This window comes from Musa acuminata, chromosome BXJ2-8 (assembly GCF_036884655.1).
Source record: "Musa acuminata AAA Group cultivar baxijiao chromosome BXJ2-8, Cavendish_Baxijiao_AAA, whole genome shotgun sequence".
NCBI lineage: Eukaryota > Viridiplantae > Streptophyta > Magnoliopsida > Zingiberales > Musaceae > Musa > Musa acuminata.
In genome coordinates this window covers 11,084,985-11,104,805 of record NC_088345.1, presented here as the reverse complement: position 1 = coordinate 11,104,805, position 19,821 = coordinate 11,084,985, and the positions used below count along the sequence as shown (strand labels likewise).

Sequence of the window (19,821 nt, the reverse complement as noted above, 5' to 3'; positions counted from 1 at the left end):
AATGTTCACATTAATTTTTCATTTGTTTATCAAATTAACTGATTATTTGAACAATCCAAAGCTTGACTTGGAAAACCCATAAGCTTACTCAGTTGAACAAACCTAAGCTTAACATAGGGCATTATGCTACTATGGCTAGCTCTTTTATGTTCCTAAGATAATGATTTTTTCACCATTAGCCCACTGTACTAACAACATTCCCAATCATATTACAATACATCCTTACAGTCGTTAGTGACTTAGCATCATATAATGGTATCATGGTTTTAAATTTCACTCAGACCATCATGTACTAAGCAGTTTTTTCTTTTTTTCAAAATGTACTGAGCAGGTTTTACTGGTCCATGTTTGAACTAACATGCAGACCAAGGCTTTTTGCTCGGTCTGGTTCTGAACAATTTTTTTAAAGGTTGACATGCTTAGGATTTTTAATGCACTCGTACAACATATGGCCAGCTCACTATTTCTAGCTGGCCCATCCTCCAGGCACTTCTCCACCTCCTTTCCTCATCCTCCAATCTCCTCCTACTGCTATGGCTACTGCTATTACTATTACGGCTCCTCTTCTCCTTCATGGCATCAACTGGTATGCCAACATACTATTGCTGGTATTGCAGTACATAGCAGACTTGTACTGTCCAAACAGCGATTGGTACAGGTCTGGTATCGAAATTTTGAACCATGGAAGCTATCAAACAAATTGCAACTTCTTAACAGAATATTTAGCTTGCCTTCATTCTTGGTCTCTACCTTTGACCCAGTCAGGAAAAAAAAATTTCTTGAATTGCTTAAGAACCAGCTAGGGTTAGAAGTGACTTGATTTCATGGAAATACTATTTCTAATGAATTCCAGGAGAAATATTTGATTTACAATTCCTTAGGACTTCTTGAGTCCATTAAGGCCCAGCTATCTGTATAGCTGGCAATTAAAAGCAGACTCCACTCAGTTAAGCTACTTCTGCAATGGTTGAATCATGGGTGTTACATACTAGCCACATTTCTATTTCTTATCCTTTGGCTCTTGAATTCTAGACTAATCATGGGTGTTGCAAGACTGTCAAATCTCCACTGTTACTAGATGTTTGGGACACATAATAGAAGAGTTAAAGTGTCAAACATACCATGTATTTTTCTTTTTTTTGTTTTCTTTAAGAATCTGTTGATTACTAAACAATCTCTTGTAAACTTCAGTGTTTCCCTAACCTCTATTTCTTCATTTTTTTCAATTTCTAAATAACTGAGATTGGGTAGACTGTCACCTTTTCTTGCCTCAATGAAAAAAGATCATTTAGCTTCTATATGGATACTTCAGTTTTTTTTAATGTTTTTACTACTCAAAAGTTCTAGTAGGTGGAAAAGAGCCGACATTGAGGTGCCAAACCTTGCTGTCGATATCAACTCTTAGGGAAGATCAGCCTGTTATTCCTAGAGTCACTTTTATTTGTTGAGCCTAGAGTAACTATTATTTGTTGAGCAACGGCCCTTCCACTTGGCACCATCAGATCACTAAGGCCGACTTTCATCCCTGCTCGACGGGTGGGTCTTGCAGTTAAGACCCCTTTTGCACCAACATTTATTTACACTAAGTGGATTTATGACACACTGAGCTGTAGATGCTTTGTACTGACCTATTACTAATGTACAAATAGACCATATAAGTATAGTAAAGTTGTTAACTGTATTTTCATTTCTGCATTTAAAAACAAACAGAATTCATGACAAATATGTGAAAAGGCATCACCTGGTCAAGATTTTGTACTTGCTCGGATGGATCATCAGTCTTAGACAAGGAAGCCTTCACCAGAACAGAATAATAGTCTTTATATGTTTTCCTACTTTCAGTAGTACTAGTTACCTCAACCTCATCAATATAAGCCACACGAAGAGATGGATACCTGCAATATATAAGTGCTTCAACAGGTTTAGTTCATACATCCATATAAGTATATTACTAACATCTTTTAGTTCATATCCCAAAAGACAAAGCTAACCCAGAAAATAAATCTAACACAAAAACCTGAAAAGTTGGTTGTTATATAAACTAACTTAGCTGTGCAAAATGTTAATAAAAAGATGAAACTCATAGATTATACATAAAACCTATAAACCAGAAACAAAAGGAATTGGACACATACACTCTCATGAGCTTTAAAATATCTTGTGCACGTTGGTGACCAGATCTTTTGTCAATCCCATACTGCTGGCAAGAAACCACATATGTGAACTTCATATCAGCTACAGCTTGGCATTTTGCCCATAAAGATCTTTCTAATTTTGAATGCTTCTCAGACATCAATTCAGCCGCTTTATAACCTTCCATAAGATCTGCTTATGAAGATGATCGAGAATGAAAAATGAAGATGATCAACAATGAAAAATCACAATAGTTGTAGAAAAATATCATGTCACATACTGAAAATGCTACTATAGTACCTTCTTCTTTAGCCATATCCAGAAAAGCTTGAAGTTCCAAGGCTTTCCGATTGTACATCATTCCTCTAACTAGTGAGTAGTGATCATGTAATCAATCTTTAGTAACAAATATTTTTGAATGGAATCCTAAATTTGACTTGTAACTGAATAAGGTAAACAATTGTTGGCATGTAAAATGGAGAAACATCTCTTAGCACTGCTGCTGCAGTTGACTTGATACTATACCTGTCCGAGTTAAGGTCTGGCCCCTATATGCAGCCCAAAGGCGAAGTTCCTCTTCCAGCTCTTCAGAAGCTTTTAGCTCCTCTTCTGTTTTGCAATCTACCCTCTCAAGGAAGTTGGTCCATTGTTCTGGTGATGCATAACAGCAAATCTGACTCAATACCATTAAATGTTTGCTGACTACCTATAGATATCTAGAATAATCCTCAATTTCCTAGCAGTGGAAGATAAAGGGAAACCTGGATATATTTTCTGCAGATAAAATAGAATAGATACTCCATCCTCATTTGGCTCTTCGAGATTACTTAGAGAGAACAGAACATCTTCATTGTAATAAGGTGTCAAAACTCTGCAGACAAGAAGTATCTAAAGATTGATTTCTGACAATTAATATGGTATAACTCCTTTTTGTCTAAGGAAAGAGAGATTTCTAATCATGCAGCTAGTTAGTTCAGATAGACAAATCCGGTGAAACCACAGTGATCGACACCAGTCAAAAGCTGCACAAGGACTTTAAGTTGGCATTTTATGAACAAAAGAAAACAAGAAGGCTAGAAGCACATATAAAGAAACTGCCATGCATTATTATCATGTATCTTGGATGTCACATTCCAAACAGCGAGAACAAATAAAGATACTTGTGGAAACCAATCTGAAAGATTCTTTCACTAGACGTAATACAGTTGGGTGATTGGTATACATACCAAGCAATTTCACACTGTTTGGTTTGAAACAGTCCTTACCATGCAGGTAAGCCTAATGTCCCAGGTTTACAATGTTGTAAGCTAAACCAGTTTGCTGAGCAGTACCTAGCTATATTGGATGATAAGTCTAATGCGTGCCCAGCCCCTTCTCTTCCCTTCTCCATTAGTTGCCTCCATAAAAAGATAGCTATCAGATTTTCAATCACTCTTTCCCTTAGTTTCATAGTGTGGCTCATAATCTTAATTCCTCTATAATTAGAACAGTTTTGGATATCAACCTTATTCTTATAAATTGGTACCAAGATACTTTCTCTCCTGATTAGGCATTCTTCTTGATGTCAAGATTTTGTTAAATAAACTAGTGAACCCAAACTATTCTTAGATCTCTCAAACTCTTCCAAACCAAACTATTCCTTGATCACTCAAACTCTTTCAAACCTCAATAGGGATGCCATCAAGTTGTTTATATATCTCTTACCTGAAGGAATAATTTTTGCATGATAGATGTTTATATATACAGTAGCTATTCTGTTTCATTTGTCTTTGGAATTATTTATTTATTATTTTTCTAACGTATTCTCTCTACTGAAGGGTTTCCTTTTTCAAATGTAATAAGTTGTCAAATGATAAGACAACATATGTATGATCACGAAGATTTTTCCAAGGAGATAAGAAAAAATGAAAAGACTTTGAGTTTGATTGAAGATTTTGTCCAAGAAGGGAAGACTATATGTCAAACAAATAAAAAGTAATCTTCTCCAAAGAAAAAAAAAAGATAAGCAATTGATTAACCCAATAAAGTCACCAAGCACTCAAGGAGTGCTCGCCGGCGCAAGACGAGGCGAGGCCCGAGCACCTTTAATTGGGCGTGGCCTAAGTAGGTGTCGAGCGACGCAAACCTTGATGGAGCCAAATGTGGTATGGTTTGAGCCTAAATTAATTGGACTCATTGATCCCTCGTTGCATGCATGATCCCTTGCCTCCTTGAAAAATACAAGGGTGCACAATCAGCATTTTTCTCCCTATCAACAAACAACGATGTCTTCCTCTCCATCGACAACTAATAGCGGTATCTTTCTCTGACATGAGGATTTTGTGCGATCTTTGGCAGGCACTTCCTCGATAATACACACACACTCTCTCCTCTGTCGTTGGCCCCTTCCCCTCCTTGGATCCCGAAAACACCCCTTTCCCTTCTCCTATATCGCAATAGCCTTCTCCATAGTCCACACACTATCACCTGAACCCCGATTACCTCCCCGCGGCCCAGCACCATTCCCTGCCTCTCCTCCCTCCCCCTGCTAGAGTCTTCCCTCACTCCTTTACCGCAACCTTTAACCTTCCACCTCATCCTCAGTAATTCTCTCTTCATTGCACCTTCCCCCTCCTTGGACCTTGACAACACTCCTTTCCTTTCTCCACCATAGTCGCCTTCTCTCTCACTGGTGTCTTCCCCTCCCTCTTCCCCTTGATCTTCCACCTCATCCTCAATAACTCCCTCGCACCTTGCCCCTCCTCGGACCCGACATCACCACTTCCCTCCTTCACCATGACCATCTCCTCCACACACTTGTCACCCGAACCCCGATTGCCTCATCCTCTAATTCCCCCCTAGTATCACAACTCCCCGACCTTCCCGAAATTCAATAGCCCCCCTCCTCCTCGCTCCCCTCCAACTAACAATAATCCACCTCCCATACCCCACCAACCCCTTCTCCAAGAATACCCCACCAACCCACCTCCTATACCCCACCAACCCCCTCCTTGCACCATGCGCTCCCCTTCCAACTGATTGGCTGTTTTTAATATAACCAATGAATTATGTAAACAATTGAATATGTAATTGGCTCATTGCTATTTCCTAGTGTTTTGGATTGTCACTGCAGCTTTAGGATGTTAGATCATGGCTACAATAGGCAATCCTTCATGAATCATCAATAAGAAACTCAAAAAAGGATCCTATATGGAAGTACAATCTTGTTTTGTTTTATCATTTTTATTATTGGAGTTGAACAATGTAATTTGGTACTTCAAAGTTCAAATGAATACAATTTGATGTCATTTTTATTTTAGTGATCATATTTATCAGTCACGATATGTATTTTTCTATATTTTAATGTTTGAGAGTACCTCACTTCACTCAACTAGCACCTCGAGGGTTTTGGCCCCTTGATGCATTTTGTGGTGGATTAACCTTGACTCAAGGAATCAGATGTCTAGAATGTTTCTGCCTTATTTTTTTAGTTTTAATTTTCTTCTTGTACTTGGGCTCTATATAAAGAAGTATTGTAATCAGTGAGATGACTGAATGAATAAAGTTTCACTTTTCTGTATCATGTGTGACTGGTGGGAAGTCACTATCAACCCCTCAATTGAGTTTCGAAGATAATATCAGCCCAAAGTGACCATACTTAGCATCACCATTCAAATTCAAATTATATTGTCTATACTTTTCCTCTTTATACAAGCCATGAAGCCCAAGAAACTTGTCTTATGGTTTACCGTCCAAACACTGACCGGACTGATATTACCAATTACCAATTGGTATTTACCAGTCCAACCAAGGAATGATACCAGATCATACAGGTCCATAATGGCTGGATTTTTTTATTATTTTTTCTGATGATACTAAGCAGTATGAATTGGTATACCATCTGGTACACTGGTAAAGTAGCAGCCCAACCAATTACAAAAACTGGCATTGAACCAAGATTTAAATCTTTTAACCTACCCTCCAAATTACAACCAAACAATAGCCTTACTCTCTAACAAAAAAGCCTTGCTCTTCAACCACCAATTGGATCCCCAAACTGCCAAATATTTAGTGCCAGGAAGCTGCTGCATTTCTACTACATTGGAGGCAAACAGATAGCTTAACACAACCAACTGGAACTACTATAGAAGGGTCGATTCTGTTTTCTCAAATTCTGGTATATGTTTGAACATTTCTCTGATAGTGTACTTTTCATGGTCGAATCTGTTTTTCTTCAAAATATGCTTTCACTCAGTTTTCTTCTATCCAATTCCCTTGCATCTTAGAAATCCTTAAAGGTTGCCCTACATGATTATTCATTTTTCATCGCAAGAAAAAGAACACTATCAAATTTACAAGCAGCTAAAACCATGGTTTGCAGTACCAATCCGTACCGCCCATACCGGTCCGACAGGCTTCCGGTATACGGACCGTCTGTTACCGGTCCAGTACTGTAGCAGTACTGTAGCAGTGTAGCACTGCTACAGTGCTCGGCACGCCTGAATATACCGCTCGGTACACCTAGGTGTACCGAGCGGTATATCGTACCGTACCGGTACCGAGCCCAGGTCGAAACTTCGGTACGATACGGTATTACGAACCTTGGCTAAAACACACATAAACCAAGCGGTTATATACAAAGAGAACATTTTGTGCACATAAATGTATCATGCTTTACAAGCCATAAAAAGGAGAAAAATTGTTTAAATGACTAAGTGTTGTGCAACAAAACCCATGAAGCAAATCAATGCTGAATCAACAACAGTGCTTTTAGGATGGAGTTCTCAATACTCACGAGAATGAAAGCATGTTATGAGCTTTTGGTGCATCAGGCATATCCATAAAAAGAGAGTTACTAAAGAAAGTAATACGCCGTCTGGCTTCAAGGTTAGTTGGTACATCCATTGCAGACTCCTTAACAGTAAGCAGCAGATATAGCCTTTTGATCTGATATTCAAAAGAGAAAAACATACTTTTGATTTTTCAGTCAAGAGTAAGAAAGTACATTGTTGCTCGACCAAGAAGTACCTTCTCCGTCCAAAAATCTGACACTGGGTAAGGAAATATAATAGCTCCAGTTGATGCAAACAATGGAGCCTGATTATCCAGTGGAGCAATGCCTTCATGACTTCCATTTGAACCTCCATTACTAGAATCTAACATACTATGAAAGAGCAACATGACAGAATTAAAACCTAATGCTCAACATAGCCTCAATTTTCAGAAAAGAAGAAAATATCTCAGCTAAGGACAATGATCTAAATAGAATAAACTAATTATTCCATAGTATCCTGATATCAACCATGAAAAATAGAAAAGAAAAAAGAAAGTTAAGAGGTACCAAACAAACAAAAAGGACATCTTTTTTGCTTTAGCACTGGTTTCTGTTTAAGATCAGATGACTAGTGAAGGAAGCTTAACAATTAGTGAAACCACAAGTGGTTCAAAAGAGAACTTCTATTTGATCAGTTAAATCATTCTCAAGAAATCTCATGGCCGATGACCGGAATACAACATATTATTACATACCAAATTATGATTCTAATTTATCATGACATTAAAAAAATTTGAAAGCACGAACTTGCATGTCAAGACAAGTGATCTCGTGCTTCTACTCGAATTTAAGGTTTAGCAATATCAATAAAATATTGTAAAATGGACACCTGTCAACCAGCTTAGGTCATTTTCCTAGGCTGGAAACTTGAAATAATTTTGTTGTGCCTACTTCATTAAATTTAGTTGTTTTCCTAAAATTATGAAAATGATTGTTCTGAGTTACTACTTTTGGAGATCTTTGGCCAGCATCGCGACTCTTAGGTTCCTCAATAACAAATATCTACATATTTATGCAGAATTTATTGGTTACCTGTCATTAGTGTTGGTAGCTTGACCAGGTAGGCATGACTTTTATAATTTTCATAAATCTGTCATCATCAAGCTTGAAACAATTTAAAATGCATGCAGAAAATAGTCCATGGTTCAAAAGTTCATATTACCTGCAACATTTTAAGCTTGAAATAGTTATGTGGAAAATTTGAAAATCATTACCACTTGATTGAAGCCCAAAAGAAATGGTTGAAATAGAAAATGTGAACTTTGACTTGGTTGACTTAGAAAGAAAACTAAAGCTGATGGTATGCCATTTGATGTATCTGAATTAATCCCATAAATGTAGACATAGGTTTGATGTATGTGTGCTTACAAAAGGAGTGTAGTGACAGTAATGGTCTGAATTAATGATGATTCAAATCAATAGCAGTTCAAATTAAGGAGAACTGGAAAGAGAATGTGAATTAATCACATTCAATAGCAGTTCAAATTAATTCACGTATGTGAATTAATCACACACATGTAGAGTTGCATGAATATATGCGACAACTGGAAAGAGAATGACGGTTCAAATTAAATAACCTTAGATAAAACTACTGCCGTTGTTTTGTGTCAGTGTTTGATGTATTTTAGCTATTCATACACATGCAGATTTAGGTTCAATGAATGTGTTAGGCAAAATTTAGATTTAGATTTAGATTTAAACTTGGAAGACCAACCTAGAATCAGACACATGAGGTAGGCAACATGAGACTGATTTTCTGAGATTGTGCAACTTAGCAATTAGATAGATGAATACCGACATAATCCACAACTGCTCATTTCAAAGTGACAATATAGTCATTTCTTACAATCTAAATCAATATATGAGTTAAATAAATCATACAGATCATATTGTTCACATCAGTGCAAAGTTTAATTTTAGATTGGTTTTATCCTTTTAATTAGTTGTATTGTCCTTTCATTGTGTAATTGTTCCCTGAAGTCAATTTCATAGTTCGCTTCAACCTGAACACTTGATGCGTCAAGCATAATCACATAGGAAAATAATATTACTAGGAACAAATTTGATATAGCACAAATCAGACCTCTGAAAGTAAAATTAAATTTTATTACTATTAATGCTTTCTGTGGTGAGGAATGCACTCCTGACAACCATAGGAAATGATGATGAATAGCCGATATTTGAGATGATCTACTGTCATTAAAATCACAAGATTACAGCTTCCAGGTGCAGAAGTGATTGGTTTGGAGAAAGCAAACCAATGCATCAAGCTTTAACACCTTATATATGCCAACCAACATATAAGAACCACAAGCCCATATTGTGGAACATATGGAAAATGACTTGTCACACACTATGCAATTAACCACACAGGTACTAATTTCGCACTGGTACAGAATTCCCTGCATCCCAATTGGGCTGGTGGGGATTAAACACTAACATGTTTCTTGACCCTAATGACCAGGTGGGAGCTTGTTACATTATCCAATACAATTTGGGTAACCCATTCTTATGGGTGTGCTGATGACAAAAGCTCTGAGTTCAATCGATTAACAATCTGTTGCTAAGGGATTTAAAAAAAAAGAAAGCCATGAAGCTTGGGCCATTCAAGACTTCTTGACTTCTTGTGAAACCCCAGGTTTAGTCCCACGTTGGATGTGGTAGGCAAATTAACTTGGAATAGAGAGCCAGGGTGGATGAACGACTATTAACTTTGGCCAAGGTATTCTTGACTCATCAAGTTCTAACCAGTTATCCTATCAAACTGGATCAAGACACTTCTGGTGAAAAGTGGTTAAATAGGTGTAATCAGTTTGCTAAATGCCTGTGTTGACATCTCTTGACAATTGGCATACTGTAAATAATATAGAGCCTTTCAAGAAAGTCCAAAGTGTAATGCTTAATATAGGTAGACTTCTGGTAGGTTTTTTGCCACTTTTGGGATATATCATTTTTGAAGTTCATGGTCTAAATTTAGCAGATCTCGAAGACACTTTTATAATTTAATGTGTTTAATCTATGTAACAATCCTCATGGTATGTAATTTGCAAGTTACAATAGAAACATGAACAACATTGGTGCAATATCTGTGTTTTATGCCAATTCAACATGCATAGCATGACAGAATATCAACCATGCAAAGTTCTCTGATAGAATTCAGTACCTAGGGAATTCTCCCTCCATTATGTCCTTCGTCACAACCTCAAGCATGTCTTGGAAACAACGGATAACATTCTTGAAGTCTCCTGCATTATTATCCATCTACATGAAAGAAATAATTATAAGCAAGGCAACCTTGAAAATGGTTCCGCTAAAGTGCTAAATACAATTGAAGAGAGAAGAAAATAAGCATCAGTACCAGGTATTCAATCAACTTGACAAATAGATCATACAGATCTGGAAGAGCTTTCATTTGCAATTCACTTATGAGTGTCTTACTTGATATATGTGAATTAATCACGTCAAATATCTTCCTAATGACCCTATAATAACCAAAAACAGAAACATGTGAATTTCGTAACAAACAGTAAAATGTTAAACTGATTCCAAGCATGGCACAGACAGACATTATATTACGCATGAAATGTAAAAATAACAAAGGATGATTGCTTACACCACCTCACGAGCACCTTTAACTAAGTTTCTAATAATAATTTTGCATGACAAATAACATTCATGAACAGCACATTGCATATAATCATCTGTTTGGAGCCTTTTTAGAAGTTCATGGTCATTTCCCTTGCTATCTTTGGCCATGTGCACAGCTACTGGAATCTTGAAAACAAAAAAAGCCCACGTGATTACATATTAAAAAAATGTTGATCATTCAGTGAGGTTAACATTTACCTTGCCAGCAAGCAAGAAAGGAGGCCATTGGGGTAGGTCAAGCTCCCGATCTGCCCAGTATGGAACAAGCAACAAATCCATCTCCCTGTAGACCATCCCAGATGGAAATTTCAGTAGATCTAAATAAAAAATATTTTGGAAATACTAAACACATTGAAGCCTGTGTTAAATCATTTAGACACATGTAATCGATAGTAATCCAGGTGTTTTCCATGTACAAAATAATCAACGGGAGAAGAAAATTTAACTTAAATACTACTGGATTGATGATAAATCACTTTTACCTTGAAGTCTTGAACATAATTAATTTCTGGAACAAGAAAATTGTCATGTGAGGTTGAGCATTTTGACTTTTCATTATTCATTGTAATGTTTATTTATCAGATAGTTTCTCACCAATGATTATTTTTTCCAAAAGGCAACAGAAAAATTATTTATAAATTATAATAATGAAATTTGAAATGTTGAGTCTTCATCACCAATGAAAGAGAAAAAAATTCATGAAAAAAGAACAATCTAAGACTTAAAAGGTGGTCCAAATTAATCCTCACATATACAGCAGATGGTGGAAAGATTGAAAATTTAAAGGCTGGACATTGAACAATTTTAGTAGGCAATAGCAAAACAATTTTAAAAATAAAAGATACCTTTGATCAAAAGCCATGATGGAAACCAATCAGTCCAGTCAAAGATTGATCGAAATTAAGAACAAGAAATGCAAGTTTGACTGGACTGGTCCACATCGACCTATAGTATCAATCCGAACATGAATCAGGATGTGAACCACCCCTTTTCGAGTGGTCAACTGCAATATACATTTTATTTTAGAACCCTGCTTTGAGTTTCACATGTGTCTGCTAGTTTGCCACAAGTTGCAAATGCATGATACGGGAGTCACAGGCTTGTCCGCCTGCTGCTGGCGGATCGGTACCCATCCTCCTTATTCCCTTCTTCCTTCTTTTTCTCTGGTGCAGCCTCCCCTCCCAAAGCAAAATGGCACTGCAGTACATGTCCGCATACCATGCATCTGTACACTAGTTCAACATAAGAAAAGAAAGGTTTTTGTGTTCCTATACTTGTTTGTCCCCTACTTAGTTTGGTTCGTACCAGTTATGCTGTACAGAGCATCAACCAGGTTAGCAGGGAGAGTTTTTGCATTCATTGCTGTGACAAAATGGCCTGACATGTGGAGTTAGATTTTCAATTTATCAATCATCGTTAGATGGTCATTTTAATACAATTTTCTTTAAAATAACTTGTAACTGAAGAAGGTTGGAATTAAGCAATATGAAAAGTACTGACTTTAGTTAATTATTTTACTATGTTTCAGATATTTATGTATATTTTACCAAGCACTCTTGTCCATTCAATGCTATTATGCATTTTGGGCACAGTGGAGACCGATATCAAAAGGACCTCCAATCAGGAGATGTTATGTTGCAAATGTAGTGATCATTTTAAATACAAGAACTTAATAAATATAGATGGAAACTAGCACCAGTAGACCATCTTTTTTAGATCCAAGCATGACCTACAAGATAGATACAAAAGAAAAAAGTATGGTCTGACTATTGCAAAGCCTTGGAATTTGGATTGACAAAACATAGGAGAATTTGTAATGAAATAGAAAAAGGTCTCTTCCTAATAGCCTACTCAAAAAATATTGGTGCCCTCCAGTTCAACATATCATCTTTCTACACCTATCAGAAAATTATGGGCATTCAGAATCTCAAATATTGGACAGTCCTAATCCATCCCTCTAAAATCGGATTAAGCATACGTTTTGCTAGAACTAGACCAGACTGACTAGTCCTTTGTTTTCAAAACATACCAGACATATTTCCCTCCAACTGCGATCATAAAACGATGGTCCTCTTTTCCATCTTGTTCTCTCCCATCAGCCTGTCATTTTTGTCTTTGTTTCATCCACTCTCCTGTTGAGTACAACTGACCATGATTTAACATGCCACATGTAACGGGCATGATGATACTAACTACTAAGTCAACAAAGCACATGATATGACACATGCTAACCATGCCTTACGGTGTTGTTCCTATTGCTCATGTGCATTGTCACTGAAAAAAGCCCATAACTCAGAGACACTACCAATACTAGCGCTAGTACATGTCAGTCCTAGTACCTTTCCAGTACACTACATGTCAGCTTGCACAATCTGACATGGCAATCCTTGTAATCTGCTACAATCTCTCTCTATCTCTATCTATCTATCAATCACTGTTTCCAACATGTCCACTAGCCTTACTAGCTCTGTTATTCCAAACTCTCCTGATCAATATTTGATCCCTCTCTCTCTTTTGGCATATATCACGCACCTGAAAGCTAAGGGACAGTGATCAGATAGGCTAACTTTTCCAAGATTTACACTGTTGCAGGATGATCACACATGGAGCCAAATTTTTAAGCAAATGGCCATGTGCAGCTTGTACATCAAAAGCATGGTTTAGGCCTGGCTTAAAAATATACCTAAGCATCAAGTCATGCTGCAGGAACTTCACCACAAGGTGTGAATTTAAATGGTCCACACTAAAGTTTGTCAGAAAAAAAGAATACTTAGGGACCTGTAAGTGTCAGAGTAGCAATGCTACCTATTGCTTATAAGATCCTCTTTCCGGAAGCTTGTGATAATTGTGTTCCATATTTGAGCAAATCTAGCTCGCATCTGTTTATCAGCATACGGTTGTTTCTCTTTAGCAATGTTAGGCATCTGAAACAAGCAAATATTCTAGAGTTACAAGTGATCAGGAATATGATAAACATGAAGAACAAGGGCTCTGGGGAAAAAAGGCTTCCAAAAATTGATGAAACCTGACCAAACCGACGGGATAAAGAAGCCTTTAGCCCCTTTTTTTTGTTCTCAGAATTGTTAACTGGAATAAGACGGGCATTAAATTGGTCAGGAAGTGATTCAAATCTGGATCGTAGCAACTCCAACGATCGAATCTGTAATGGGGCCCAAAACAAACAAAAGTTAATTATACAAAAAATTAATAAAGACTAAAAGAATATGCCACAGACGAACAATGTCATCCTTTGGGAGGAACAAAACCCAATTTGTACAGAGTGAACTGAGATACTCAAATAAATCAGATGGATTCATGTAACAAAGAATTTAAGATTGAAACAATCATATGCAAAACAAAGAAAAGATGCCTTTAGTATTTAATTGACATAATTGTTGGGCATATGGCATAATGAAAAAGCTATAGCATAGTTTTTGAGAATCATGTTACATCTCTAGCCCACACACCATTATTCATGTAAAAGTAAATAAGATGATAACTTTATCCTAATCTAGTGATGCCAACACATACAGGATTCTGATGAATCCCTAATATCACAATGAACATTATCCTAAACAGTACTGCAACCAAATGAATTACTTTAAACTAGATGGTAGTAGATTAGTGGCAGGTGGTCACATTAGTGTGTCAACTAACACAGCTACTGATATGTTTATTTTGTTGCTATGCCCCTTCTAGCAAGCATTGGCATGTTGTCACGGACTTAGCTGGTTTTGCCTAAGTCGTGTGGCACCCTTGCATGTCCGTCCGCAAAGGTCAGTCTCCCCGAAGCCTCCCATGGTCCCTTAGGACCCACAAAAGAGAGAACAGGATAGAGAAAACGCCTCACTCGGGATCCACAAGCAAACATCTCCGAAAACACTTCATAGACAATGCAAATTACAAACAGATTTTACAAGCTCTGAACAGTTGCACAACAAAGGGTAAAGTGGTCCATTACAGACCGAACTAAAATGGGACTATTAAGCCTTCGGCTGTCCCTCTACATGCTAGTCAAAGTATGAACTTACCAAAAGACACGGACATACATAAGCATTACATCAAACATCTTGTTTAGAAATTTGTCCGTGACATTCTCCCCCACTTATTCCTTCGACGTCCTCGTCGAAGCCTTTGTCGACACTGCAACTCCTCGCCTTTGCTGAGTCTTCAATCTTCTGCTCCAGCTGCAATGCGTCTCTTGGCTCCCAGTTGCTCTCCGCTGCTGTTTTTGAGAAGTCGAACCTTTAATCCACCATGCTGCTTCAACTCACCAATGACTTTGACTCTGGTGTCGGGTTGGCTGAGTTGTGTTGATCCTTGTTGATTCCTGCGGATCCTCCAAATGAAGGAAAAAGACCATCCTTACTGCGTCAGTCTCTTAAATGCCTCATGCTACTTGAACTGGGTGGATGCTTGTTGGAGCTTTAACGAGCATCGTCTCGTAAACTTCTGAAGTTTTGGGTCCTTACTCCACAAAAATTTACTCATTGACTCTTCTTTCACTTAGTTGTCACATCCAAGTAGGTTCGCATCACTTCCGCTTTCGATTGGCATTTCATTAGGAAATGAAGCGGACAATCTACTCTCAATAACATTGATCACCGTTGGTGAGTATTTGACAACTATTGTCATCCATTATCTTCGAAGGGTCTTTGAACATATGCAGAGCTCCTCTGCTGGATAGATAAGAGAATTGGGGTACTCGGTTTCACCCATTCTCTTAAGAGTTGAGAAGGCAAAGGTTTCTTGACTTTGCCCGCCTCCTCGAGGTTGTACTCCATGCATCGAGCTGGTTACTGGCCTTCGCCTGCTCTTTGCTCACACTTCTGAAGCACTTGATGTATTTGCACTCCTTGCGTTGAGTTAGCTACTGTGATTCACCTTCTCAATGCCATCGAACTTCTGGAATGCAGGAAGTTTTCACCCCAACTTGGAGTAATTCTCTAATAGATTTGGTCGCCTCTGGGATTGTACCGTCTTCTCCATCAACCCTGCCGCCTACTCCCCTGAGTAGCGAAGGTATAGCACCGCGTACTGCCTACTTCGTTCCTTGGTCATGCACTCTTGCATGACCCGAAGTCCTTCACTTTCGGCTATCTTGATGAGAAACTCATTGACACCGGTCTTACGAAGTTCCTTGGCCTCTGCCCTTCAGCCTTGTCTCGGTACTTGGAGTTTGCCTCTACATGCTCCACCTCCTCGGCCCCTTTCACGACCAAGCGTTCTCCCTCCATAAGAGCAAGGGATCAATGACTTTCACGGAAGTCCCGCCTCTGCGGTACCATGGCGCTGCCATGCCCATGGCACTACTATCCGTCACCTCGTATCCGCATCCCTTTTCTTCACAATCAGTAGATATGCCTCTATGGTACTCCTCCAAGTCCACCTACATTCTAACTGATGCTTGATTTTGGGTAGCTAAGTCCCTCTGGACTCGTCGTCGCTTCCTCGCCCCTTTCGACCCCCTGCTTCAACACCTCTGTGTTCTCCAAACAGCTCCCTTTGGTCGATAGAAAGACAGACTACAACTCCTATGCATGGCCTCTGCCATCATGTTGTAGGATTTGCACTAATTCTGTTCTCCTTAGCTTCATTGGTAGCAACGTTCGCTTACTCGACCTTGTCCTCTGACTTGTCGGGCTTCCTTAAGCGAATATGAGCTCTGGAGCAGTCCAACTCTCCAGCTGCTTCGATCATACCACTGTATGATCAAGTCCCTCCCATGGGACTCACTGGTACTTGCATTCGAACTTTTCCCTTGGTGGAACACAGCCCCCTTATGCTGATGACCAAGGTTTTCATCCGATGTAAAATTCGATGTACGCACGGAAGACCCGCCTCTACGGTACCATGGCATTCACTCCTTGAATCCATAACCCTTCTTGCCGTCGTGTTGTTCACCGAAGTGGAGCTTCCAGTAGTTCCCGATCATACCTCCGTATGATCTAGTCCCTCACGGGACCAGGTTGTGTGTATCGCATTGCCACGAACTATTCCACCATGAACCGCTGCACCATGTCGCCTCTTGGTGACGTCTCTATTGCATTCTGATCCTTGTGGGATGAACTCGAATTGTGAACCCTTCATGTGTGGCCTCTGCCAATACATCGCAGAGTCTCTTCCACCTTCGATTTTGTTCGCTTCTTTGGCAATCAACCTTCATCCACCCACTCTTCGGTCACACCAAGATGAAGCACCGCTCTAGGACAGTCCGTCGCCTAGTAGCTCCCGAAGTCCCCCGACTTCGCTGCAATTAGTGCACCATTGTGTGGATCATGGGCCTTTACCCCTACCAGCAAAATCTTCGCTGTGCACCGCTTCCTTTATAGCAACTTGAATGGCAACACTGTGGCATATTCTTCAAGAGTACCCGCCTCTACGTCCTCTTGCCCCGTGCTAAGGCCTTCTGAACCCAACTTCGCCTCCGTAAATTGAGTCGCCTTAGTTCCTCCATCAAATGCTCCTCCGAGATAAAGTGCATGTGCCCAGAAGCTCCCTTCGTCTTTGGCACCATGCAAGATGAGTCCGCTCCGTCGGAATAAATGACCCATGGAACAACATGATCCTGCTCTTGCCTCTGCAAGAGTTCATGTCCTTGACCTCTGTCCAAGGAAAGCACTATGCCTCTGCTCCATGTTCCATCTTCTATGCTGGCTCCCTTCATATGGCTTGGGTACTTCGCCAAGTTACACCCAAGTTGTTCCGCTCCTCATTTTTGCATTGAGTTGATGGTGGCCCTCGCGCCCACCATTCCACGGGTCAGCCCTCCCTTGAGTCTGATCTCCATATCGACTCCAAGTGTGCCTTCATTTGTGTTGCTTTGGGTCGCTCCCCCACTTGATCTCGCAATGCATCCACCAATGCATTCTCTCAAGCGAGATCATGCGACGACTCCTCGCCGCTTGCTCAATCCATTGAGCTTCGTGGAGTTGTTGTTTGTTGAGGTACTCCTCAACTTGTGAGGTCCGTCCCACATGATTCTCCCTTTGGAGAGCCAGGACTTATCCCTCCTGGATAACTGTCCCGTTGGAGCAACATCTCTCTTCGTTTCGGAGACCACCATCCCCTTGGACTACTCCGATCTACTGCATAAACTGTGCATTGTTCTGCCTCCTGCAAACGCCCTTGCTAGATTACGACTCCACGTCAATATAGCCCCCGCTGCACCACTTAAGGCCTAGCAACATGCTGAACTTGTTGCACACTTCAGCCTCCTACGGACGTATCCTTCACATGCCGAAGAGAAAGTTTCAATGCTCCATGGCACCGAGTTTCGGTCGTCTTGGGATGGCCACGAACATTCTATCGTCCGCATACAAGCCCATGCATGAGTATCAAATTCTTCAAGCTAGCAATTCCCCTCACCTCTCTAAGATTTGCATAACTCTTTTGGTCGTTGAGCAACTCATTCCACCTTGCATGGTCTCATCCTTTACCAAGCGCCTCGCTTGCCTTGAGCACCATCAAGTATGGTTGTCAACGTTGAGCCGTAGCTCAAACTCAGCCATCCCAACCTTTGTGTGCTTCGCATTCTTCCAAGCTTGTCTGTTCTCGTGGTACCTCTTGCGCGAAGGGTTAGCCATTCCTCTGAATGTCAATCTCAAATGGCCGCTCATCCGAGCGACTCCTTTTCTCTACATCTCCATGCCAGTTTTCCCCCAAACGGTTGCGCGTGTGCTCACTGCCCTCAACGCAGCCCCGCTAGGTCCTCCACGTTTGCATGCTAAGTGTTTCTATGAGTGCTTCTCCCGCTCTGATACCATCTGTCACGGACTTAGCTGGTTTTGCCTAAGACGTGCGGCACCCTTGCTTGTCCATCCGCAAAGGTCAGCCTCCCCGAAGCCTCCCATGGTCCCTTAGGACCCACAAAAGAGAGAACAGGATAGAGAAAACGCCTCACTCGGGATCCACAAGCAAACATCTCCGAAAACACTTCATAGACAATGCAAATTACAAACAGACTTTACAAGCTTTGAACAACTGCACGACAAAGGGTAAAATGGTCCATTACAGACCGAACTAAAATGGGACTATTAAGCCTTCGGCTGTCCCTCTACATGCTAGTCAAAGTATGAACTTACCAAAAGAGACAGACATACATAAACATTACATCAAACATCTTGTTTAGAAGTTTGTCCGTGACAATGTGGCCAAATAAGAGCCCGATATGCCAATATTCTACATGCTCAGATGATGGTGTGCAAGTACTTAAAAAGAAGAACAGAGCAAATAAATCAAAACTAGCAAGTTCTTGGGACATTTAAACACATTTTATATTAAAGAGACATGATAGCTAAAAAATTGATCCAAATATAGAATTATAGTGTCTCAAACAACTTGTATCACAATTAAAGTGTGTATGCCTTTTTTGAGATAGACTATTAAGATTAATTTGCTGGGGAACTTGGAAACTATAGGACCTTAGACCAAATATAGAGGGAGAGAAACTAAGGAGATCCTTAAATCTAAAACTTTGGTATTCTGCCTGTATCACAGTGATCATTCTTCGAAGCTTGCTCTGCTCCTTCAATCACTTCCTTAACCATGATGTTTCTTTTTCCTTTTTGTCTCTCCACTTAGTCCTTTTAAAAAGATGAGTTAGCAGGCTTTCAGCCATTGCCCACAAAAAGAAAAAAGGTTTCCTGTGTTAGGCCCGCACTACAGGCACATCACTGCACCTTCCACATCACAGCTTCCCTACACCTGTAAACATAATATGGATAACTTCATACAGATATTTGGTAAATTTCTAACATAACTTCTGGAGAGGGACCTAATCATGCAGAACAACTTCTTATGTTGTACGTGTGGAATCTTCTAACTAGTCAAAGCTTAACTCATTTTCCCTATTAGCATTTAAAAATTTTTACGAGCTTCAGTTTTAATAAACCATGGATATGTTTTCTACTATAATAACAAAACCGCAAGTCCCAACTATTAAAGATTAGCCATATGGATCTTTTACCGCTATTGGGATCTATAAAAAGTCATGTGTTTAGTTAAGTTTATGATACTTAAATCTTTATTTATAATTTCTATTAAAGTCTATTTAGGTCTTCCTCTTTCTCTTCTCGTACCATGAATATTAATCATTTTATCTCTTCTAACTATCACATCTGCTCTCCTAAGCATATGTCCATGTCATCTTAAACAACTCTCTCTCATATTGTCCTCTATTGAAGTGGCACCTAGTTGTTCATAAATAAAAATATTTCTTTTTTTAT

At 39.5% G+C, this 19,821-nt stretch overlaps 1 protein-coding gene across 4 annotated transcripts in view; it reads right to left on the bottom strand.

Moving 5' to 3' along the window:
• Positions 1 to 19,821, bottom strand: part of LOC135583437 (callose synthase 3-like) — a 58,662-nt gene that overhangs the window by 11,020 nt on the left and 27,821 nt on the right. For all 4 annotated transcript variants that reach the window (XM_065120926.1, XM_065120924.1, XM_065120925.1 and 1 more), the window contains 13 exons: positions 13,620 to 13,754; positions 13,400 to 13,518; positions 10,793 to 10,877; positions 10,560 to 10,720; positions 10,305 to 10,428; positions 10,110 to 10,207; positions 7,141 to 7,276; positions 6,908 to 7,059; positions 2,895 to 3,004; positions 2,659 to 2,784; positions 2,434 to 2,502; positions 2,136 to 2,325; positions 1,742 to 1,895 (listed from right to left, as the gene is read on the bottom strand). In XM_065120926.1, the coding sequence (XP_064976998.1) occupies positions 1,742 to 1,895; positions 2,136 to 2,325; positions 2,434 to 2,502; positions 2,659 to 2,784; positions 2,895 to 3,004; positions 6,908 to 7,059; positions 7,141 to 7,276; positions 10,110 to 10,207; positions 10,305 to 10,428; positions 10,560 to 10,720; positions 10,793 to 10,877; positions 13,400 to 13,518; positions 13,620 to 13,754 (1,659 nt within the window). The remainder of the gene's footprint in view (positions 1 to 1,741; positions 1,896 to 2,135; positions 2,326 to 2,433; positions 2,503 to 2,658; positions 2,785 to 2,894; positions 3,005 to 6,907; positions 7,060 to 7,140; positions 7,277 to 10,109; positions 10,208 to 10,304; positions 10,429 to 10,559; positions 10,721 to 10,792; positions 10,878 to 13,399; positions 13,519 to 13,619; positions 13,755 to 19,821) is intronic.